Source organism: Pleurodeles waltl, chromosome 6, assembly GCF_031143425.1.
Source record: "Pleurodeles waltl isolate 20211129_DDA chromosome 6, aPleWal1.hap1.20221129, whole genome shotgun sequence".
In the NCBI taxonomy this organism is placed as follows: Eukaryota; Metazoa; Chordata; class Amphibia; order Caudata; family Salamandridae; genus Pleurodeles; species Pleurodeles waltl.
The window spans coordinates 95,716,371-95,742,343 of NC_090445.1; the positions used below are offsets into that span (position 1 = coordinate 95,716,371).

General features: G+C 45.2%; 1 protein-coding gene across 1 annotated transcript in view; it reads right to left on the reverse strand.

The window, feature by feature from the left end:
• Window positions 1-25,973, reverse strand: part of ORMDL3 (ORMDL sphingolipid biosynthesis regulator 3) — a 90,681-nt gene that overhangs the window by 45,747 nt on the left and 18,961 nt on the right. Inside the window, exon 2 of the mRNA XM_069237424.1 lies at window positions 24,190-24,379. Within this exon, the coding sequence (XP_069093525.1) occupies window positions 24,190-24,363 (174 nt within the window). The 5' untranslated portion in view covers window positions 24,364-24,379. The remainder of the gene's footprint in view (window positions 1-24,189; window positions 24,380-25,973) is intronic.

Consider the following 25,973-nt stretch of genomic DNA (forward strand, 5'->3'; position numbering starts at 1 on the left):
TGGGAAGGAGGGATAATAAATCGCCTTTCTGCACCTACTCTGATTGAGGGGCAAGCCTCACATCTGCCACACATCGTCCTCCAAAAAGTTGTTTTAGCTTAACTCCAAGTCCCCACACAGATTACGCGAACTAACACAAAATGAAAAATTATGCTACTTTACTACAATACTAACCTGGTGACTGAAATGCTACAGTATGTCAAACTTACTGCAATTGCAAATGACAGGTTTTGGCTTGCTCAAATATGCAGGTTTGTTTTATAGAAAGGGCTTTCAGGCAAATTGGATCCAGTGTTTGAGATAAGACTAGTGTGGGGAAATCCAAACACTCTCCTCAACGCACCCGCACTTACAAGTAACTGTGAAGCACAACATCCTACGTACATCCACAACAATGCCCAAAAAGTCTTATAGTAGGCAACCAAATTGCTTTCACCAGCACTTGCAGCCAATACATACCACCCACAAACATTCACACAGCCAGTAATTCTAGGACTACACTATCTCCAATTGCTGGTCATTGAGCATGTTACCAACGGGAAAGAGGTGCAAACAAATGTTTAAACTCCTTCAGAGAAGAAATTGCCACATTCACAGCTCACTAAACCTGAGATGGATTAGAAAACTCACACCATATTATCACTGGATGACTGTGACCCTGATCTGTGATGGAAACCACAGAGCTGTGTGCTGAGGCGCCCATAGGTAGTTGAGAACTCTACAAGCCAATACTAATGTCTGAAATCTACTTCATACCCTTTGAGAATGCAAAGCTACAGAACCTCTTTTCATCACCAAGGAACGAACTGTCCATCAAATACTTCTCACTTATAGCCTGCAAAAAGGTATAGCTCCTAAAGCACTATTTAAAAGGTCAGGCCTTGTTTCCGTACCAAGTGCTATTCAGTATGTATTTAGCACATTCTGTTCAGACTGCTAGTGACTACTTGAGCCCTTTGTGTAAGGCAAAACATTTTCCTCTATATTTTGCACTTAATCATGGTCACTTTTGACCTGCGCTGCCACATCTCAGCACCATAACACTAGAACTACGTTAGCCCTGCAAGAGTTTAAGAGAGAAATCAATGAACATTCTCCAATATTTTTATAAAGCAACCTAAGTTTTTTTAAGATCACATTCAGCTTTTTCCATGTTTATCGATTGCATGGACTCACATCTACCATCAACCCAAATACCCAGACTAAAACTAGAAAAAAAATGGAATACTACCTCCAAGTTACCTTTTGCACCATTACTGTGGTTTTAATTATCCACTTTGGAAATAACATGATAGGTCTGATTTTACATGATTTACAGAGAGACTATTAACTTCAGAGTTATCTATGACATAGATGTCAATTTCTTCTTCAGGCCTATGTCCCTGAACTAACAAAATGGCATTGATGGCATAAGGTAAAATATTAAAAACATTTTAGACAAACATTCAGACAACACAATTCATTCAAAGGGATCTGTGAAGGGCTGGCAGATTTAGAAACCACCATGGAAATGCCTACTTCCTTTATTATGTCTATTAGATCAGTCAATTCTCTTTGTAGGTGAACTCAGATGGTCGAATCACACATGATTCTCTTTAAACCATGACAGCGTGAAAGAAGACAGTCTTCTAAGGTCTCTGAGGAGCTATTTTGTGCGTACTTATAATCTTGCATTTTTCAACCCTCCTCTCCAAATGTTCTCACACGTATACTTGGTAAGGTCACAATCGCCTTACTGAATTCACAGCAGGCAGATTGACTATAATAGATGTGGTGGAGGGGGTAGGTGTGTCACTGATATCAGGCTTCACATGTAGAGGCAACACTTACAACATACAGCATACACAGCACAATGCTTGCAGTTCAGACACATGTTCAACACAAGCCACAGCACACACAGACTCAACAATCCTCCAGTGCAAGCCACAGAGACTTGCAGCTCAGCAACACATACTGACCTCCAAGTGTCTCCTTCTCTTTCTTCAGGCAGCTAGCTGTCAAGTTACAGGTGCAGCATTCTCCTGGCTCATCGCCTGCCTAGATGTCAGAGCTCAAGCTCTGTAAATCCTTGCTGCCACATGGTGTCCCCAAAAACTTAATTTATGACTTACAAAAACATTACTTTGTGTTAGACCTGTCAGTCTTCTGTGGCCTTTGCCCCCCCCCCCCCAACAACCTTTTAATTGACTGCTTGCCATCCATTTTTTTCCTGGATTCTTGCTCTGCTGGCCTTAGGACTCTGTGCACTTTACCACTGTTGACCAGTGCTTAAGTACTTGTGATCACTCCCCTAAACACAGTTTGATTGCCATACACCTGATTGGCATATTTTATTTACTTGTAAGTGACCCGTAAATTAAATGCTGCCAGTGTGGCCGCAGCACCAATTGTACCACCCCCTTAAATACCACTTCAAAACATGTCCTAGGCCTGCCATTGCAGCCTGAAGGCAGTGTCCCCTACAATGCCGACCTGGCATTTAAAACCCCTTGCCAAGCCTTAAACTCCCCTTTTAAAAGGCACCATTAAGGTATGCCCATTGGTAGCCAACAGGGCAGGGTGCTGTGTAATTAAAAGGTAGGACCTGTACTTTTAAGTTTTACATGTCCTAGTAGTGAAAAACTCCCAAATTAGTTTTTCACTACTGTGAGGCCCACCTCTCCCATAGGATAACATTGGGGATTCTTTATTACATTTAATACGTTGTAATTCCTAAAGAAGAGGCGGTAGATATTGCAGAATTGGTACCTATGAATTTGTAATGATAAACCCTCTTTAATGGTAACATCGAATTTATCATTACAAGTTTGAAAATGACACTTTTAGAAAGCTGTTATTTTCCTGCCCTTAGCCCTCTGTGCCTGCAGCCTGCCTTAGGTCACATGACTGGGTGTAACTGACAGTTGAGACTCTGTGAATTCACCCCAAACAGTCACACAATATTGGCATTAGTAGAGCATGAAGGACCATTCTACTGGCATGGAGGGGTGGTGGAGCTGAGCAGAGCCCCACTTGCACCTAAATAGGCTGTGCTCTGCCACCACACATTAGGCTTAATGACTCTGTGTTAGACCCGGTTTCCTGGGCACCAGGGCACTCAAGGTTACTAGGCCGCAACTGCATCAACTGGAGTGTTCCCCGCTGGTATTCTGGGGCCTCAGTACTAGTGGACCCAAAACTGGATAACCAAGTACTTCTCTTTAGCACTTGACTCTCTCAGGGTAGCAAGACAGAGCAGTCCAAGGCTTACTCAAGGAGGTGAGGTGGATTTAGACATTCAGAATACAGTGCACACTGTACTACCTGCAAATAAGATCAATGTCCAGTCAGTGCTTTACGTTTTAAAAATAAAAGTACTTGCACTTAAGAGAAATATACTACAAATAAAACTAGGATAAACAGTGAAAACCAGACATCTCTACAATCCTCTGGGGCAGAGTTCTGACCTAAACAGTATTTGGCGCCTAGACACTAAGCACAATAAAAACAAGCTAGCATGTAGACACACAATTAGCATTGTGTATTACAGACCATGCTGCACAGGGCTGCTCTAATTCGCTAGAGCCATGATACAAATCCTTGCATTGCAATGGTGTACCCAAACACCCAAAGAACAGAAGCGCCCTCCCGTCCTTAGCGAGGACACCGCTCTGGTGGCGTTCAGGATCTGATCACAGATGCTTGATGGCTTGGCACAGTTCACTAGAGTCCCACGAATCCAGTAGCCACTGGCTAGCTGTCAGAGGGTCATGGTTAGCCAGAGTGCCAGTGTACCCTGGTACCCCCAGCTGTCACAAAGGGACAGGTAGGGGGCCTGTACCACAGGACACTCTTCCCCAGCTACACATGGCAACTGGAAGTATCACAGAGGCTGTCATAGCAAAGGGGAGGGGTCTGGGCAAAGTGATCTCACTTTCAAGGACTGGAATCAAGCTTCCCCGTCTCAATCTGTTCCTGTTGATGTGCTGCAAGCTTCCTTATCTTGAGAAGCTGTTTGCAATTTCCTGTCTTCCAAGCGGATGCACGACAAGCCTCACACCATAGCTGGTCCTCTGCATTCAGGCTGCTGACTGATGCCTTTGTCCTTCACAACAGAATCCATTCGTCACAGAGAAAACTCTCAATTTCAGACGCAGTGAGCAAGCTTCCTTGCCTTTACACCACGGACCCATAGCTGGCTTCTGTAGATGCTTGTTAGAATCGAAGAGCAGTCTTGAACAACTACTGACCACTCAGACCAGACTTTTATCACCCTGAATGATAGGCTGCTACTTTTGAATGATGTGCACCTCTCCAATCATGAGGCATCCCTGATAGTCCCTGACTATAGACTGTCAGTCTACCACCGCCTTGGTAGAGAGAGCAGTAGTCAATCTCTGTGAAATAAGAGTGCACTATGCATGCCCCCCTCAACCTCAAAGCTAATCTCTAAGATCTCAGTCATTGTAAACAGGGGGATCCTCAGTGGCCACGCATGCTTGTCATGTTCACTGAGGTAGGAATCTAGAAACCATATAGTAACTTTTAAGTGACTTGTTTGTAGAATGCTATAATGCAGGGGAAGCAAGCTCTCCAGAGACACACAGAAGACTTATCGTCCCAACACCCTTTATTGTCAATGCAGCCAGCTAGGAGCCAGGGTAGGTAAGAAACTCCTAGAACTTCAAAGAACCTTTCTCGAAACTTCTCGCAGCTTCTAGGAGCAGGGCACCAGGATATAAAAATAGTACTCATAAACCCACTCTTCAATTTGCAACAGGACCTGCAGAAGGACTCACAGAGGGCTGCCTGCTGCTGTGACCTGTTGTGTGCTCTACCAGTCTGCTGCTGTACTTGCAAAGACTGCTTTGGTGCCTGGGGGCTTTTTTGGTCCAAAAGTGTTTTAAGAACCAGGAGGAGACTGGGACCAACCTGCTCACCTATCCACCTAAGGTGCATTGATGGTTGGATTGACTTTGCGGCTTCCCCCAATACGATCTTCGGCTACAGCCTTCTGCTTCGTCCCTCTGGAGAGTTTCGACTTCCATCTTGACGACTAACTCCAAAGGTAAAAATCTTCACTTTGCCTTCACTGCACAGCTATCCAACGACAATGCTCCCTTCTCGGGCACTCCTGAAGTCTACCCCCTCTGAACTTCCATCTTCTCAGAGACTTTTTCTTCAAACAATTTCTAAGTCTGAAGGTAAGTGCTGACGGGCCCTATCCACTTTGTGTATCCAAGCCTCGCTCCATCGCGGTTGGCCTTAACTTTTTACTTTGCCCTGGTCTACCATGACCAGAGGTCCACAGTTGGTGCTTTTTGCTTTTAAGCATAATTTTGAACCTTAAACTTAAAAAATTAATCACTCTGGTTCTACTAATTGCGTTTTGATGGTCCGGGTGCCAAATATTTATCAGAATGTACTCTATTTTTCCCGGTTGGTTTGGAATTTTTATTGTGTTGTGTTTTCGCTTTATTACTGTTTGTGTGCTGCATAAATACTTTACACATTGCCTCCAAGTTAAGCCTAACTGCTTTTTGTGCCAAGCTACCCAGGGTTAAGCACAGGTTAATTTAGTGTCTTTTGCGGTTCATCCTTGCAAGGGATAGTGGCTGTTGCTTGACCAGGGCTCCCACCTCAGTCAACCAACAACCCAATATCTCACACTAGTGTTCAGCAGTGTAAATCAGCAGCATACAGTGATTTGTGTTACACAGAAATCTCAGATAAATTATTTGGCACCAGAGTGACCTCTTTTTGAATTCTCCTTAGTCTCCATTGGTTGTTTGTATTTTTTTTAAATTTAACTAACCCTACCTTTCTTCCTCTACTACCATGGAGATGGAGCTTGGTAAATGTTGACAACCTCACTAAGGTTGAGCTGCAAAAGCTCTACAAGGAGAGGGAGCTGAATGTGGGCAAGTAAGCTTTCAAAGTGGACCTACAGAGAGCCCTTCGAGCCTCTGAGGAGGTCAAGAGTCTGCAATCAGCAACAGGGGAGGATAATCCTGTGGGGGCCTGGGAATAAATAAGGATGAGAACCACAACCCAGAGGAGAACCCAGAGCTGCAGGGAGAATAGCCCTGCCTCCATGAGGAGAACCAGGATACCCAGGTTGAGGCAGTGTGTCTTTCAGAGGCCTGTCACAAGTGGATCTGGAAGACAGGAGGGAGGAAAGGAAGCTTGAGCAGGAGCTGGCCAGACTGAAGTTGGAGAAGGAGAAAGCTGAGGCCGAGAGAGCCTTGGCTGAAAAGAAACTACTGTTGGAGTCTGAGAAAAACATGAGAGAACTGGACATTAAAGCCAAGCAAGTTGAGCCAGCAGTAATGGCGGCAGCAAATCAGCAGGGTCTACTGGAGAGGTGAAAGCATACCCAAAGACCTAGTGCCCAGTTAAGTAATGGAGGATGATATAGATAAATGGTTTTCAGCCTAAGAGGTAGCCTTGAGGGTACACAAGGTCCCAGATGAGTAATGGGGGGCCAGGTTGTGGAGATACATGCCCACAGTGGGGAGGGACACACTCCTGACACTAAAGGTAGAGGACCAGAACAAGTATGCCCTATGAAGGCAATTCTTGTCTCTAAATTTGGGTTTACCCCTGAGAAATACAGGCAAAGGTTCAGAGACAGCCACAAACTCCTAAGCAGTCTTGGATGGGCTTCATAGATTATGCCAGCAAGGCACTAAAGAGCAGGGTGGGAGGCTGCAAGGGAGATGGTTTTAATGAAATGAACAACTTGATTCCGAGGGAGCACATGCTCATATCTGTTTTACAAAACTGTGCTAACACCTGGTAGATGGCAAGCTGACTGACTCTAGGAAGCTTGAGAGGAGGCAGACCTCTGGCCAGCACCAGAGTGTCCAGGAATGCATCTGGGGGGCTCCCAAAAGGGTGGCCAGGGTACCCACCAGAAGAAGGAGGAAGGAGATAAAAAGAAGGCGTCATCTCAATGCCGCCCCCCCCCCCCAACACACACACACACACACACAAAATAGTTATCAAGGGAAAGGGTCCATGTAGGAGGCTGGCTTGGCTTATAGTGGATACCTAATGGTACATACACCTTGTGCCAGGTCCAGTTATCCCTTATTAGTAGATTTGTAGTGTTCTAGCAGCTTAGGCTGATAGAGGTAGCTATAGCAGAGCAGCTTAGGCTGAACTAGGAGACATGCAAAGCTCCTACTATACCACTTATATCATATAGGTACTATATCATAAGAAACACAATACTCAGTTACTAAAAATAAAGGTACTTTATTTTAGTGACAATGTGCCAAAAATATCTCAGAGGATATACTCCCTTAGGAGGTAAGTAAAATACACAAAATATACACACAAACCAAAATCAGGTGAGTAAAACAATCAGAAAGTACTGCAAACACTGTAGAATACAATAGGCCTAGGGGCAACACAAACCATATACTAAGAAAGTGGAATGCGAACCACGAATGGACCCCTAGGATAGTGTAGTGTAGTGTATAGAGGGTCGCTGGGAGTGTAAGAAAACACTAAGGGTGTCCAAGATACCCCACCCCAAGACCCTGGAAAGTAGGAGTAAAGTGCTACTACTTCCCCAGAAACACACTAAACTCATGATAGAGGACTCTGCAAAGACCACAACAGACTGCAAAGCACTGAAGACGGATTCCTGGACCTGCAAAGGAAGGGGACCAAGTCCAAGAGTCACGAAAGTGTCCAGGGGGGGCAGGAGCCCACTAAACCCCGGATGAAGATGCAAAATGGCTGCCTCCGGATGGGAGAAGCTGAAGATTCTGCAACAACGAAAGGTGCTAGGAACTTCTCCTTTGTGCAGAAGATGTCCCACGGAGTGCTGGAGGATGCAGCTTTGTTTTCTTGGAGAAAGACCGCAAACAAGCCTTGCTAGCTGCTAAGGTTGCGGTGGAAAAAAAAGGGTGTCGCTACTTGGGAGAGGAGACAGAGGGGACCCTCAGCAACACAGAGAGCCCACGCACAAGAAGGCAGCACCAGCAGAAGTCCTTGAACACGGGTTCATGAAGACTAAGCACAGTGGTCGTCTCAACACTACAAAAGAGGGTCCCACGAAGCCGGAGGTCAACTCAGCGAGTTGAGAAATGCAAGACGGAGTGCTGGGGACCTGGGCTAGGCTGTGCATGAAGGATTCCTTGCAAAAGTGCACAGAAGCCCTAGCAGCTGCAGTTCACGCGGTGCACAGGATTACTGTCTGGAGAGGGGAGGTAAGGACTTACCTCCTCCAAATCTGGACAGTTGGACCACTGGACAGTCTGGGTCACTTGGGGTCCACCACCTGTGTTCCAGGGGCCACGCTGCTCAGGATGAGAGGGGTCCCAGAGAACCGGTGACGCTGAAGTTTGGTGCCTGCTGGAGCAGGGGGAAGATTCCGTCAACCCACAGGAGATTTCTTCTTGGCTTCCAGTGCAGGGTGATGGCAGACAGCCCCCAGAGCATGCACCACCAGGAAACAGCCGAGAAAGCCAGCAAGATTAGGTGCTACAATGTCGCTGGTAGTCTTCTTGCTACTTTGTTGCAGTTTTGCAGGCGTCCTGGAGCAGTCAGCGGTCGATCCTTGGCAGAAGTCGAAGAGAGAGGTGCAGAGGAACTCTGGTGAATTCTTGCAAGTCGTTATCTGAGGAAAAGCCCACTGGGGAGACCCTAAATAGCCCTCAGAGGAGGATAGGCCACCTAGGGAGGTAAGCACCTATCAGGAGGGGTCTCTACAATCACCTGCTGGCACTGGCCACTCAGAGGTCTCCATTGTGCCCTCACACCTCTGGATTCAAGATGGCAGAGGTCTGGGACACACTGGAGGAGCTCTGGGCACCACCACTGGGGTGGTGATGGACAGGGGAGTGGTCACTCCCCTTTCTTTTGTCAAGTTTCGCGCCAGAGCAGGGACTGGGGGTTCCCTGAACCGGTGTAGACTGGCTTATGCAAGGAGCGGACCATCTGTGCCCTTCAAAGCATTTCCAGAGGCTGGGGGAGGCTACTCCTCCCCAGCCCTTAACACCTATTTCCAAAGGGAGAGGGTGTAACACCCTCTCGCAGAGGAAATCATTTGTTCTGCCTTCCTGGGACTGGGCTGCTCAGACCCCAGGAGGACAGAACCCTGTCTGTGGGGTGGCAGCAGCGGTAGCTGCAGAGAAAACCCCAGAGAGCTGGTTTGGCAGTAACCGGGGTCCATAATGGAGCCCCGGGGATGCATGGGATTGGCACCCCAACACCAGATTTGGCATGGGGGAACAATTCCATGATCTTAGACATGTTACATGGCCATATTCGGAGTTACCATTGTGAAGCTACATATAGGTATTGACCTATATGTAGTGCACGCATGTAATGGTGCCCCCATACTCACATAGTCCGGGGAAATTGCCCTGAACTATGTGGGGGCACCTTTGCTAGTGCAAGGGTGCCCTCACACTTAGTAACTTTGCACCTAACCTTCGCTAAGTGAGGGTTAGACATATAGGTGACTTATAAGTTACTTAAGTGCAGTGTAAAATGGCTGTGAAATAACGTGTGCCTTATTTCACTCAGGCTGCAGTGGCAGGCCTGTGTAAGATTTGTCTGAGCTCCCTATGGGTGGCAAAAGAAATGCTGCAGCCCATAGGGATCTCCTGGAACCCCAATACCCTGATTACCTAGGTACCATATACTAGGGAATTATAAGGGTGTTCCAGTGTGCCAGTTAGAATTGGTGAAAATGGTCACTAGCCTATAGTGACAAATGTAAAGGCAGAGAGAGCATAAGCACTGAGGTTCTGGTTAGCAGCGCCTCAATGACACAGTTAGGCACTACACAGGTATACACATTCAGGCCACAAACTATGAGCACTGGGGTCCTGGCTAGCAGGGTCCCAGTGAGACATCTAAAACACACTGACAAATAGGGTTTTCACTAGGAGCACTGGGGTCCTGGCTAGCAGGATCCCAGTGAGACAGTAAAAACACTCTGATATATACTCACAAACAGGCCAAAAGTGGGGGTAACAATGCTAGAAAGAGGCTACCTTCCTACAGTCCCAATCCCATTCTGGCCACCAGAAGAAAGGCTTCTTTTACAAGAATCACAACAAATATAACCCCACGTGCTATAAGTGTTATGAGTATGAGCACTATGAGGGTGATCCCAAATGCCCCAAGAGGTAGCACAACCTCCCACTGGAATCAAACCCCCTGGGTTGGCTAGTGTAATGCTTGGGGAGGAGATGGCCTCAGTTAGTTGGGGGGAGGGGAGGTGTCAGTGAGCTTACCCTAGTGTACGTGGGTAATAAGGAGATGGTGCCCAAAGCCCACATGCCTTCTAACACTGCAAAGTGTAGGCAATGAGTCATCATCAATGGAAAGAGGAGCTTTGAGGGACACAAGAGCCAGTATGACTATGGTAAGGAGTCATCTGGTGTCATCAGAACAAGTGATTCCCAATGCATTCCACCAGGTTGTAGTAGCCGGCAACTAGGAGAACCATTACCCTGTGGCTCTAGTTCTCTTTGATTGTGAGTGGGGCTCTCAGGTCTTCTGAAAGTAGCTGTGAGCCCTGCTAGACCTGCGGACTGTTTACAGAGAATGGCCTACAACACACTGCCTAGAAAGAAGTGGAGCTGAGGTCACACCTGAGATTGTTTGGGTTGCCTGAGTTGCACTGTGTGTCCACCAGGTCCATGGCTCTCCAGAAAGGAGGTCAAAGAGGTCTGGAGCCTGGAAAAATGGCCCAGACAGCTGCAAGAGAGGGAAGGGCAAGGAGTGTGGTAAGGCAGCCCCCAATTGTCTCCCAGTGGAGGTGGATGGGGTGCAGGAGGAAGCCGCCCCAGAATCCACTGAGGAGGACATTGCCTTCCTTGGTGACCTGCCTGAGCCTGCTGGGTGGCAAGCAGAAGGGGGACCTACCAGGGAGGAGTTCTGTAGTGCACAGAAGGTGTGCCCAACACTGGACAGTATGAGGCAGCAAGCTGAAGCCCAGGCAGCTGGTGCCACCTGGAGAGATCACCGCATTTACTATGAGAATGACATCCTGTACAGAGTGCCTAAAGCACCTCTACATGGGGCAACAAGGAAACTAGTTGTTCCCCCATGTTACAGGGCCTTCCTACGTGGGTTGACTCATGGGAGTCCCCTGGCAGGACATCCTGGACCTTTGCCAGGCTTGTCCCCCTCTTTTATTAGCCCGGGATGAAAGTCTCCTCACATACTTTCTGCAGGACTTGCTTGACCTGCCAGGTCAGTGGGAATACAGGGAAAAATCTGAAAGCTCCTCCTTACCTGTCATTGATACCCCCTTTGGAAGTGTTTATCCTGGTTTGGTGGATCATCCTAAAAGATATCCAGAGGCCATAACTCTGAGAACTGCACCTGCAGTAGCTAGGGCCCTAACGGGTTTTTTTAACCAGATTGGGTTTCCACAAAGAAGTGGTGTCTGACAGGGGCACCAACTTTATGTGCAGTCAATGTGGAAGTAGTATAGGAATTACTTATAAGTTCTCCACATCCGATGATCCACAAACCAATGGACTTATTGAAAGGTTCAAAAAGACCCTGAAGGCAAGTTTATGGGCCTGCCTGAGCCCATGAGGCAGAAGTAGGCTGCCCTCTTGCCGTGGCTACATTTTGCTTCCAGGGAGGTACCATAGAAGGGGGTTGGATTCAGCCCCTTTAAGCTTCTGTTTGGTCATCCTATGACGGGACCTCTCAGCCTGGTTAAGAAGGGTTGGGAGAAAGCTCCTAAAAAGCCTCCCCAGGATGTGGTTAGCTACATTCTAGCCCTCCGGAACCAGAAGGTCAAGTTCTGGAAGAAGGCTTCTGAGAACCTGGATGCCAACCAGGATGTGATGAAGCAATGGTATGACCAGACGGATACCCCTGTGGAGTGCCAGCCTGGGCAAAAAGTGTGAGTGATAGAGCCAGTGGAGCCTAGGGCCCTCCAAGATAATAGGACTAGGCTTTATGGGATATATGAGAGAATGGGGATGCTGCATATCTGGTGGATCTCAAAATCCCAACTTAAGGGTCCTCCATATCACAATGTTGTGACAGATGGTGGAGAGAAGGAGGAGAGTGAACCTCTTCCTGACCTCCTGCCATCAAATGAGAAAGTTGGGTTAGTGGAGGGTGTGAACCTCTTCCTTCCGTGACCACAGCTCAATAGAGGGACTGTCACCAATTGTTGGTACAGCTTGCATGTCTATTTTGCCTCATACCTTGGCTTAAACATCTGTGTACCCATGACACTGATATAAGAGACGGCTTCCTGTCAAAAACACAATTTACAGGCTGTCTGACAAAGTGAGGGCCAACATCAAACAGGGAGTCTCTAAGTTGTTGGAGCTGGGGGTGATTGAGCTCTCCAGTAGCCCCTGGTCTAGCCCTGTCATGCTGGTGCCAAAAGCTGCCCCATCCGTTGCCGCCTCAGAACTCAGTTTCTGTGTGGACTACAGGGGGCTCAACTCAGGCACTAAGACTGAGGCTAACCCAGGGCTCACAAAATCTACTCGACCACTCACTAGGGCGAGCTTTATTTTATGAGGTTGAGCTATTTTTAGATCCTACTCGCCCCTTCTGGCGAGTGGACAAAGAACTTCCATTCAGTCAGAAACTGAATTAGCAATTAACATGTCTTTAAATCTTATTCTTGTCACATTTGCTCGGTGTTCAGAGACAGAGGTCAAACGCCAGTTTGTCTTCTTGCAATGCAAATACTTTTGTGACAGCAGAGTTCCAGGATTTTATAAGGTGAACTGTCTGACCTATATGAAATGAAAGGCTGTTGGTATCAGGTTTTCCTAACACACAACATTTATATAAGTAGGTCAACTTTACAAACATTTCAAAATATATTTCAGTAGCTGTGAAAGACCAGTTTTTGTACTTCTGTGTGATGAAAACAATATTTTAATAGGATGAAAAAAAAAAGTCAGAACACTTTATTTGGTGACGTGCAAATGATAAATGTTTTCCGAAACCCAATTTTCACAGATTATTGTTAATAGACTATATAGTTTTATCAGTAAGGCTACAAGTTAGTGGGGAGGTTTTTGGGCATTTCTCGGAAACTTACTGTCTATAAATGACAGTGCACAACCACATCATGCTTTAGTAATATATTTATTAAAAGTGAGTGTTTTAACATAAAATGAGAACCACTCTTGCCCTGATGGCAAAGATACTAGTATACAAAGAAGCAAGTCATGCATGGATCATGTGTACCCTATTTGTGGGATAGATTTATTATACATGGAGCAAATGTTTAGTTTATTTAATCAAACAAAAGAGGATTTTTTTTTTTACAGCAGAAATGCTGAACTCACATATTTGAAGGTGAACTCATATGTGACAATGAAGAAAAAGGTGACTGTAATATACAATATTTACCTAGTATCACACAATTTGAGACCCGTTTACGGGTCAAGTACATTTAGGCCGAGTAGATTATTCAAGCTACTTGACCGGCAGGTCTAGTAATATTTTTATGATTGTTCGAGACTTGTAACCCCATACCCAGATTAGTTCATTGATAGGTTAGGGGCTGCCAAGTTCCTGAGCACTTCTGATCTGACCTCAGGCTACTGGCAGATTGCCGTAACTGGAGAGGCTAAGAAGAAGTCAGCCTTCTGCACTCCAGAGAGCCACTTTCAGTTTAAAGTGATACCCTCAGGATAACAAAAATGCCCCTACTATCTTCCAGGGGCTGGTGAACCGGGTATTGTCTGGTATGGAGGCCTTCAAGGCTACCTACTTGGATGACATAGCTGCCTTCAGTAGAAGCTGGAAGGACTGCCTCTTTCACCTTCAGGACGTGCTTAAGGCTCTGCAGAATGCGGGCCTGATTATAAAGGCCAATAAGTGCCAGATAGGGCATTGGTCGGTGGTGTACTTGGGACACCTGGTGGGTGGGAGTAAGGATCAGCCCCTTCAGGCCAAAATAGAGACCATTCTGGCCAGGGAGCCCCAAAAATGCAAACTAAGGTGAGGGCCTTCTTGAGGCTGACAGGTTATTACAGGTTTGTCAAGGGGTATGGAACCATTATTGCCCCCTTGACTAAGCTGACTTCCAAGAAGCCGCCAAGAATGGTGATCTGGACAGAGGCTTGTCAGAAAGCCTTTGACTCCCTAGAACAGGCCATGTGCGCACAGCACCTGTGCTCAAGGCCCGTGACTTTTCCAAAGAATTCATAGTACAAACAGATGTCTGAGAGCATGGCATAGGAGCAGTACTTTCACAGCATAATGAAGAGGGCCTAGACCAACCTGTAGCTTTCATCTCTAGGAGGTTAATTCCCAGGGAACAGAGGCAGAGTGTTACCGAGAGAGAAGCCTTTGGTGTGGTCTGTGCACTGAAGAAGCTGAGACGATACCTGTTTGGGACTCTCTTCAAGATTCACAAAGACCACATGCCCCTCAGGTGGCTAATGCAAATAAGGGGTGGCCATTCTTACAATTCACAATGCTGAAAATTGCATTTAAAACTGTTTGGAAAGACCCAAATACAGAACTGATAGAACATGAAGTCCTCCAATTAATTTCACAAATAGTTAGGAGCACACCTGCCTAACATCCCAGCAAATAATCTGCCCCATTGCATCATGATAAATGTAGTTTCCTCAAAAAACGAACTCAGTTACTTTTAAATATTTCACCTCTAAATAGGTGCAGCCTTTGCTGTGCATCTCTGGACACATGTGTTTCTGGGTTAATCCCTTCTTCAGCAGAGAACAAATTTGCGGGGTGCTGGAAATGCTGCCATTAATCATCCGGTTTCAATACCTCTTCACTGGCATGCCTGGTGCCTGCTCCAGAGCTCGTCAGCCCAGTGGCTCAAGGGAGCCTTTTTAAAGTCACAAATAGTTAGGAGCACAACTGCCTAACATCCCAGCAAATAATCTGCCCCATTGCATCATGATAAATGTAGTTTCCTCAAAAAACGAACTCAGTTACTTTTAAATATTTCACCTCTAAATAGGTGCAGCCTTTGCTGTGCATCTCTGGACACATGTGTTTCTGGGTTAATCCCTTCTTCAGCAGAGAACAAATTTGCGGGGTGCTGGAAATGCTGCCATTAATCATCCGGTTTCAATACCTCTTCACTGGCATGCCGGTGCCTGCTCCAGAGCTCGTCAGCCCAGTGGCTCAAGGGAGCCTTTTTAAAGTCACAAATAGTTAGGAGCACACCTGCCTAACATCCCAGCAAATAATCTGCCCCATTGCAGCATGATAAATGTAGTTTCCTCAAAAAACGAACTCAGTTACTTTTAAATATTTCACCTCTAAATAGGTGCAGCCTTTGCTGTGCATCTCTGGACACATGTGTTTCTGGGTTAATCCCTTCTTCAGCAGAGAACAAATTTGCGGGGTGCTGGAAATGCTGCCACTAATCATCCGGTTTCAATACCTCTTCACTGGCATGCCGGTGCCTGCTCCAGAGCTCGTCAGCCCAGTGGCTCAAGGGAGCCTTTTTAAAGTCACAAATAGTTAGGAGCACACCTGCCTAACATCCCAGCAAATAATCTGCCCCATTGCATCATGATAAATGTAGTTTCCTCAAAAAACGAACTCAGTTACTTTTAAATATTTCACCTCTAAATAGATTAAATTTGATGCTGCACTTAATGTATGATGTACAGGCACTATAAAATCAACATTACCCAAAATATGGCATTTGAAGTAATGTAGATTTATCTATTAAAGAGAGTTAGATCACATGAAGAAGTACCAACTGAGTTCCTACTAAAACTGTTCAAAATCTACCTATGAAGAATTTCTTCAAATTCAAAGATGGGATGTTCATCAAGGTTAAAAGAACGACTTTGGGATTCTCTTTTGCTCCACAACTGGCAATTATTTTCAAAGCAGAATACATGGAAAAATGGATATAGAAAAGTAACTCTGTTGCGATCTCTTTGTGAGCCAGATACATCAATGATGTGTTTATTCCATGGACTAATAGTGAAGAGATCTTACTGAAATTCAAGCAATGGTTGAATGGTAGATTAGCTAACATCCAGTTCTCAAAGGCACACAAAAGATGCACAATTTGCATGTGCACACAGCACCTGTGCGCACATGCAATTGCAGTTTTAGATTTGCAAATACATCATTTTGAAGATCACCAAACTTTTTTTTTTTTTTACAGAGAACACCGATAGAAATAGCTTCCTTAAGTTTGACAGCTTTGAACTGTATGTTCTAGAGGACAACTTACCTTACATCCAATTTTCAACACAAAGGAGGGATTGCTGCAAAACATTAAACTATTTCGAAAATGTGAACCTTCCTATTGATAAAACCGTAACAAAGACAATATCCCAATAGATGTCTGAAGAAAGTTTGGTATACACCAAAAGAGACCCTACTAGAACCAGTACAGAGATCAAAGGACATGAAAGTGACCAATAAAATGCATACACTGATTTACAAAAAATGGCATCTGGTGAACAGCATAGCGGTCTTAAAGGAACAAACCACATTCAAACATTAAAGAATATGTTGTGAGTCCAGCCACTTAAATCAATAAACAGCCTCTGAACCACCAGAGTATGCTCAGACTTCTCCAAATAAAGGGACACCACAGATGTGACAATGCTCGGTCTGTACACAAACCATTTCTGAAAGCACATTTCTACACAAAAAATACAGAAATAACACATAACACATTCAGCAATTGCAATACCAAGGTGGTGATAAATGTGATAATTTTGGCCCTGTAATCTGGCATATTAGGTAAAATATCACAAGTGGTCATAAAAAAGAATATTCAACATAAATCACAAATCTGTTTCAAAATCATCATAGCCCCCTTGAAGTCTCACACTTTATGGTACAAATGGCATAAACAGAGTGAAAGTACTGGAAACCATTAGGAATTCTGCACAATCAAACCTGGATTGTTGCCTACTCTCTAAAAGAGACTAGGATTACATAGATGGGCTCAACGAAATGAGTTGACTCCAAAACATTTAAGTTCAGGATGATCTCTGGTAATGACATTCACTCTAACTTGGAGCCTACCAACTGATGAGGTCCAACTCACATCACAAAATTAACATCATGTAATCAGTCCTCACTTCAAAAGTTTAATCAGTCTTACAATTCAATGATTTATTATTCATGCCTGCCCTCGTTCATAGGATAAATGCCTTGTTGCTAGGCTGTACCAAAATCAGCAATGATAGAACCACTGATGTCTGACACTTTGCAGCCTTTTAAAAGATTTTATAAGTCATAAGAGATTTTATAAGCCACAAGAGTCCCAATCCAGCCAACACCGATTGACTAATCATGCCCAAAGCAGCACAGAGACACTCCTCATATTGCTAAGATACGAACCAGCAGGTTGGTGCCCTGAAGAAAAGGTTAAATACTTTCGGTAACAATCTTTCTGGTAGATACTCTACCTACCTACTATTCATCTCTTCTTGAATATCTAGGTGTCAGACTGGATCTGGAAACTTTCAATAGCTCTCCCACTCCAGTAGAGGATGCCAGCTCCACAGTGGCACCAGATACTATGCCACTGTAACATCACTTAAATCATAAAGCGCCCTCCCTGCATCCTGTCTTCAGATTCCATCCATTTTTTGCGTGTCTTTGAGGTGATTAACGACTTGCGAATAAAACTGATATTGCTAGTACAATGCAAATTTGTAACAGTGAAATGAAGTCATCAACTTGGGCAGGAAAGCAGCTCTCGTTCAAAGAATCAACTTGTTGAGAAATAAGGTAGCAAACTGGGAATGGAAGGTCAGTGCTTGCAACTTGCCGACCTGATGGCAACCTAAAACACAGTCTTCAATGTTTGCAGCCTTAACAGGCAACTGTGAAGGGGCTCAAACTGAGAAAATGGCAACACTAGATTAAAATCTCATTGAAGCATGATGAAAGTTGCCTGTGGATATAAATATGTTTGCCCTTTTAAGAAACTCATCAAAACTGGAGATTTGTAGGTGGGGGGTGGGAGGTGTGGAAGGTAGAGGAGTGTCAACAAGGTTGCCAGGTATCCTTTAACTGTGCTCACCGTGCAGCGTTGCTGGGCCAATCTACGCATGAAATGGAGGATCTCAGACAGGCAGGCCCATAAAAGATACAAATTGGTATCCATGCATCAGGTGACAAACCTGGGCCACCTCTAGAATAGACTTCTTTTTCAAAAGGGGGACGCGCAGGCAGAATGACATCCACCACCTCTGGAGGCCCCTGAAAAGAGATTAAGTGCCCCTGCTCAATTTCCAGCCATAAAGGTAGAGGCTCTGGAGTTTAAGATGCAGGATTCTTCCCTTAATCTAGAAGAGATCCATCCTGAAAGGCAGATGGAGCAGGGGGCACAAGGAGAGGCGCAGAAGGTCTACGTGCCACACCCTTCTCGGCCAATCTGAAGGATAACTCAAGGCTGGTCTTCACAAATCTTCCTTAAATCTCGAGGAATCAATGGTATGAGAGGGAACCTGTAGTGAAGTGAAAAATCTCCCTGCAACCGAAACATATCCCCCAAGGTTCCCCTGAAAAGAAATTGAAGAGCACAGAACTAAGTAAGGGAATTGACTATTGTCCAGTGTGGCGAAAAGATACACCAGAGGTGCCCGCCAAAGGGAAAAGATGTCCTACGCCTCACTGAACAGAGACGCCACTTGTGGGCAGCAAGATCGCAGTCATATTTTTTGTCAATATCTGGAGAAAGAATGTGAGTCCTAGTTAGAGTGTTCTCAGATCCTAGGAGGCTGATGTGAAACACCTGCTCCTCTGGAAACCAAAGGCCCCTAATCTCCAGTTACTCTAGATGAGCACCTCAACCAAGAGCAGGTGGAATCTATTACCAACATGACCACAGACGGTGGAGGGTGTAAGTACATCCCATGTAGCAGGTTCCCTTCTATCGACTACCAGGAGCATTTTGGGAGAGCATCACAGTGTCCAACAAACTTCCTCTGTGATGGAGATAACTGCTTGTGAGGGCATCACTGCAGAGATCTCATGTGCCAGTGTGCACGTGTGATCAGGGGAATACATGAAGAGTAAAACTATAGAGGGTCCCTGGTAATATAGAGTAGCTCATCCAGGGAAATATACTTGAAATACAAGAAACAAATAACGAGCTACAAAACGATACACAAACAAAGGATATATATATAGAACAACCAACAGGATATATGCAATAATATCCAATATAGTGTATGTCAAACTTTCAATGACTAATATGTCGCATCTGATGTTAAGCAGAACCTACTTGTAATATTGTCTACTTATTAGAGTCAAACCACATGACATATGTTATATTGATTCGCAGATAGTTTATTATAAATATTAAAAATATATATTCCAAATACAAAACTACATACAGAATAAATATATACAAATACACAGGACTGTAAACTCAGGAAAAACAAAAACCATCATTCCTACAACAATAAACACATAAAACATAAAAGCTACATACAGAGAAATCATAAATAAATCTGTATTCAACAAGTCTTTTGCAATAATAGAGTACAACATTCTATGATACTCAAGGATTATAATATGTTGCTGTACATAGGGCTGTAGGAACCAGTGCCTACACGTGTTTCGGTATTCCTTTCAATGGGAGGCCACCTTCATCAGGGCGGTTCCACATCCAAAGATTTGTATGGGAAAGCAAATTCCACTAGAGCGACAGGCACATAGAGCTTTCCGCCCAATCTTCTGGGTATCACCACTCCAAAATAGAGAATTTCTTCCAAGGATCAATGACCTAATCTGGAATATAGAAAAAGGAGGGATGAAATCCAACTCAAACAGTCCTCAGGTCAGCACTCATGAGGACATAGTCCCGGATCAGGGTGCCCGAGTGTCTCCAAATATGTGGTTTTACAGATGGCATTAGATTTCATCAACGAAAAAATCTCAGAAGTGTAGCTGATCGCAGTCACGGAGGGGATACTTCTATCTGCTTCTGTCCTCCATTATCCGACATAAGAATGAATCACCAGCCAGAATACATGAAACCAGTAGATCGGCAGGGGTAAGACAATCAGAACTGGTATTTCAGCCCCTTCCTTAAACATTAAAATCAAAGCCTGAATGTTTTGGTCCCCCTGGAAAAGGATAAAAGGTTTGAAGTTGAGTTGTATCCAGAACCGCCCCTATACCAGGAGGTGCAGTGAGAGCTCCAGGTAAGATCGGGGTACACCGACAGGAAAACACAAGTCGAACAGTTGGGATTCTGTTCAATGCAAGTGATGTGACACCTGCTATAGCAACTCTGCTTTGAGCCGCAAGATATCTAGTAACAGAAATATTGGGATTCCTGACCTTCTGAGGTAGGCCATCACCACTGCCATCACCTCCTTGAAGCCCCTTAATGCCAATTTTGAACCAAACAGGAGCACTGCAAACCAACAGTGAGTGGACCTGACCACAAAAACAGGTACTTCCTGTGAAACTGCACGATTGTGGAAATACATGTTGTGTAAATTGAGTGACACCACCCAGTTTTTTGCTTTCAGCGTCAAAAAAAGCCTAAGGAAAAAACATCACCTTGAACTTATCCTAGAGGAAGAAGCGGTTCCATCCGGAGGAAAGGTGCTCCCGAGGCGACCACCTCTCAACTGAAAAGGTCAAACACTGCGTTAAGAAATGAGGAGGGGCTGGAACTCGAGTGGGAAACTTCCGGTAGGACAGTGATTCTTGGGGAGCTAGAGGATTCAGCTCTGTGCAAGGCACCAGCATCAGTGGAGCCACCGGAGCTAGATCCAAAGGAGCAATGGGCTCCAAATCTGGTTTAGAAGAAGAATCCACATGAGGCAGGAAGTGCTGAGGAGACTTACCTGGTGCAGAAGCACAACATTGTTTCTTGTGCTTCTTATGCCATGGTGACTTCAAGGAAGGAGAGGGGGGCTTTGCTCAAGCCCTTGATCGAAGTCAGTTCAGAAGACTTACCAGTTTCTAGGCATGAACAGCTTGGCCTCTCGCTTCTTTATGGCCTTCAAAAGCATACTGAGGAAGGCGCTACAAGAACAAAAATCGTGATCTGATCCCTAGCACCTCAGGCAGATGGAGTGAGGGTCTGTGATGGACATTTAACTGTCACAATCCTGACAGGGCTCAAAGCCCAAACGCTTAGGCAGAGACATCCCTAACATTGACCCAAGATCGTGTCCTCTGAAGTAAACCTTTATCGAACTCTGGATTTGCATCAAAAGTGCAGAACCATATGGAACAGACATCACTGAGGGTGCTTTATGGTTCTAGTGGTGTCATAATGGCGTGGTTTCCAGCGTTGTCGACTATACAAATACATTTAATAAATACAAATTCACATTTGCTGATAAAATATGGAGGCCTTTTTACAGAAGTAAAAAAAAAAAAAGACCAGATTCGATCTATCATTCATTCTGAGAAGTTGCAAATGCTTTCTGAATTGCACACTAAATTATCTGAAGCTGCATGAGTTATTTTTTGGGAGCTTTATGTAGGATTACTTAGCAACAACGATGTATTTAGAATCAGGAGACATAGGTTTAAATGCTTGCTACTCATTTAATCAAAGTGCATAATTATGGACAGCACACTTTGCTCAGTTTCTTTATCTGCCAAAATGCTAGAGACCATTCAGCTTGAGCGGACTAAAGGTTTACACTGTCTGATGACATAAAGCAAACTCACTAAGTAAATTAGCAAACGCCAAAGGCAGAGGGCTTACCAGCCATGCATGCTGCAAACTGGTAAACTTTGGATCAGTTACATCAAATTATTGAAACTGGTGCGTATTAGGGAATCACAGATTGCAGGCACATTCAACTTGTCCCACAACAGGTTCCTGACTCCTCACAAACAATTCTATAGCTCAGATGTACTGTGAGGTCATCTGCACTACAACATTGCACTACAAATGGTTACTGTTTTTAACATGTACTGACTGTCTGCCATCTTGCAACTCTGGTTCAGTTTAAAGGAACACCTGATTTTGGACAAGCATACTATCACGTGGGACGCTGCCCAACTCAAATGTAATTTGTTTTTTAAAAAAAAGAAAAGGGAACAAACAGTGTTCTGGGAGTTCTGACTATAGATTGGGGAAAGGGAGACTCAGCCTTCCATCCTTCCGAGGTCTGTAAATTAAGTATCATAAATTGGGTAATAGTAATTTGTTACAGTGTCTGGAAATGGCAGAAATACACAATGAAGGGCCACATAAAAAAACACAAGTCGTTATAATTAACGAAGTACCGAAGTGCTGGGTGACCTTGAGCAGCACTGCACTAAACCTCGGCCTTAACACCACTTCATCTCATTCCCAGGCCCTATTTTTGGTCTCCCATCGCTTCTCTATCCTCGTTGCTCTCAAGAGCTGCTGTTATCTAAATAGAGTCTCCGACAGACTGACCTTGAGTCACTGCCAGAACTTGTTGCCAATAAACACAAAGGCAATTTTTTTTGGATATTAGAGTTTGAGGTAGAACATCAAGGGCAATGTCCATCTTCCATGTGAGCTTGTGATGTGTGCTACATCAGGGTGTGTGTGCCTGTGAGGGTGACCCCCCCTCTTTTTAAAAACTCCCTTCCTTGTAGTTCTCAGGTTTTGTCCCCCTCCTATCTTGTGGTGCATGTTTGCACCTAAACCCTCTCTTAGAGAGGCACAAGTATCGGGCACTGGGCTTTCGTGTGCTCTGAAGACCTGTGAATGTGCCAGGAACCTGTGCGAAGCTCGTGTTTTTTCACTACACTTGTTCTATAATGTTTTTTCCACTTCTGACTATTTCTTCTTGCGCTTCAGTAGCCCCCTCCAGCAGAAGAGCAAAGCACAGCTGGCTCTCAGCATCGGCTCTAGCTCCCAAGTAGGCTGTAGGTGGTGGAGGGGTGAGGATGTGGAAACAACTGAAACAGGCTGCAGCTACACAATCAAGAAGGGGCAAACGTCCTCCACAACATTCTGTTCAATACCTTCCTCAGTCAGTACACTCTCCTCCCACGAACACCTACCTGAAATGAACAAATTATAATAAGAAGCAAGACAATATCCCTGCTCACCTCCAAAAATAGTTATCTGCTGAGAAAGAAACACAGGGAAAGAAGAGTTGGGATCCGATGGGTAGGACATGGAGAAAGAGAAGGACCAGAATAATGAGGGAGAATAAAAGGTAAATGCACAGAGAGGTAGAAAGACAAAAACACAGAAAAGAACATAAAACATAAAAGCCAGAGAGAATACAACAGAAGGGGGTGCAGAGGCAGAAGGACAAAGAGAGGGCAGAGGGGGAAAGTAGGGGAGACGATGGGCAGATAAGGAAGGGAAAAGGAGAGAGTGAAGAGTTCAGACAGGTACAACGGGAAGGACAGATATCGAAAAGAACAGTGAGGAAGGAGAGATTGAGAAGGGCCGGAAAGAGCATGAGAAGGATAGGGAGGGAAAGTGACAGAAGTAAAGGGCAGAGAACGAGTGACCGAGAGTGAGAAAAAGAGTAAGAAACTGAGGAAAGGGAGAGGAGCAGGCCTGGAAAGAGAATAAGAACAGGATAAAGAGGGAGGGAGAGAAAGAGAGTGGCAGGGAGAGAAAGAGCGAGGGAGAAGGATAGAGAGGAAAGGGATAGAGAGGGAGAAGAACAGATGAAGGAGAGACTAAGAAGGACAGAGGAGAAGGGTAGAAAGAAAAGAGGATGAGAAGGGCAGAGAAGGAAATAGGGTGAGAATGACAGAGGAGAAAGAATAAAGGGAGGACAGGGAAAAGAACAAGAAAGGGCAAGTTAGTAGAGAGAGAGAGGGAGGGGTGAACAGAAGAAGGACAAAGAGCTAGGAGAGAGGGGAAGTACCAAAAGGGAAAGGCATGGGAGAACTACAGAAGGGGAGAATGGCAGAGTGGGAGAAAGGCAGAGAGTGAGAAGGTGAATGCTAGATGGACAGAGAGGGAAACGGGCAGATAGATAGAAGGAATTATACAGACAGCAGAGGGGGAGACAGAAAGAGGGGCAGAGGGAGGTTGAGAGAAAGCGGGCAAAGAGAGATGGAGCACTGTACCACTCTATGCAATGTACCACTCTATACAATGATTTAGAAAAAGTTCCATATTGCCCCAGAGCAAGTGGCATTGTACCCCAGGGGTACTGTGCCTTGGAAAGGGTGGTGCAGTGCACAGGAGTGCATTATAGTGGCACGGTGCAAATGGCAGAATGGCAAAGTGCCCAGTATAGAGTGGTGCAGCAGCACAGCGCCCAGTAGGTAGGAGAGCAGTGCGGCAGGACTTACCATGTTGTGTATGGTGTTGGTGAGTGTCCAGACCACCGGGACACTACAGAAGGGGATGCTGAGGAGGACCCCGTGCAGCAGGCCAATACCCAGCACGTAGGAGAGCCAGATTCCCCGACTGTTCATAACACGTGTGTTGGGGTTCACCTCACTGTGTGCTGTGCCCACGTTCATGGTGAGGATGGCGAGCCTGGAGCGAGGAAAGGCAAAAGAGTGGGCATCAGTGATCTGCAAATACCCCTGTCGATGCACCTCCTACTGAACCAGTAGTGCGACCCACCCTGCAGCCCCCTCCCCACAGAGCCTTCCCTGCGTGCACACGTTCAGAGCTGCAGCTCTCCCATGCACACTTCTGATAAGGTACCTCAACTCTCTCCTTCTGCAGACTACAATGTTACAGAACTAGAGCTCTAAAAATAGTTTTGCCTATTCCCATCAATCCTGGTCTGTAGCAATTCTGTGTCTGTAGCTTACAAATGACTCTTCCAAAGCAACTCAAGCTTGGCGTACAGTACCCTCTGATGTGACAGTGCTAGCAGTCCACAAACAGCTGTTGTCAATGCACTTCAATTGTAAACTGCAGAACCCTCCACTATTACAGTGCTACCAACTCACAAAGAGACCAATACAAACACTCTGGCTTCTCCAGTACAGACACCAATACATACAGTTCTGCCGGTGCACCCCAATGCTGCCTTTCACTTTGTTCTGCTAATCCAGTACGGGGAACCACAAGCACGGCTTTACAAATGGACCTTAGTTCTGCAAGCAGCACTGCTTATTATACCAATATTAGAAGCCACATATTGCACTGCCACTACAGTTCAGTCCTGCACTATGCTGTTCCTTCAGTACTAAGACCAACACACAGCACTATGCCAGTACACCTCAATCCTGCCTGAGATGCACAGCTCTGCCAATGCAGGCTTCCTCTGCAGCTCCCCATGCTGCTCCAGTACTGTGATTATCACACACAGCTATGCTGGTGCAATCAGATTCTGAGCTACAGTTCATTTCCTATTCCAAAGCAAACGCACACACAAATATACACCCCTTTATTTCCAGGAGTTAAGACTTTATAAAACATATACTTGTTGAAGGGATTCGACTTCAGAAATCATCTTGCTCGGTAAAAAAAAGAATCTACTTGATCCTATTGGTGCAAGGTAGTATAGTGACCAATCACTGCAGCATTCTCATATCAGAGCTCTGTTAACAGTGTCTCTGATTAAGAAAGCTCTCATATTATAGATCACATTTGGATTCTAGTAAGGGTCTGATTTTGTTAGCTTTCTTCAAATTTACTCACAGTGGCTGGAAGTGCGAGGGAAGCTGTTTGTTACCTTTCCACAAATCTACTCACAGCGGCATGAAGTGCGAGGGAAGCTGTGTTTGCTACTTTTCCACTAATCTAATCACAGCGGCAGGAAGTGCGAGGGAAGCTGTGTTTGCTACCTTTCCACAAACCTACTCAGAGTGGCTGGATATGGACGGGAAGCTGTGTTTGTTACCTTTCCACAAATCTACTCACAGTGGCAGGAAGTGCGAGGGAAGCTGTGTTTGCTACTTTTCCACTAATCTACTCACAGCGGCAGGAAGTGCGAGGGAAGCTGTGTTTGCTACCTTTCCACAAATCTACTCACAGTGGCTGGAAGCGGACGGGAAGCTGTGTTTGTCACCTTTCCACAAATCTACTCACAGTGGCTGGAAGCGGACGGGAAGCTGTGTTTGTCACCTTCCCAAAAATCTACTCACAGTGGTTGGAAGCGGACGGGAAGCTGTGT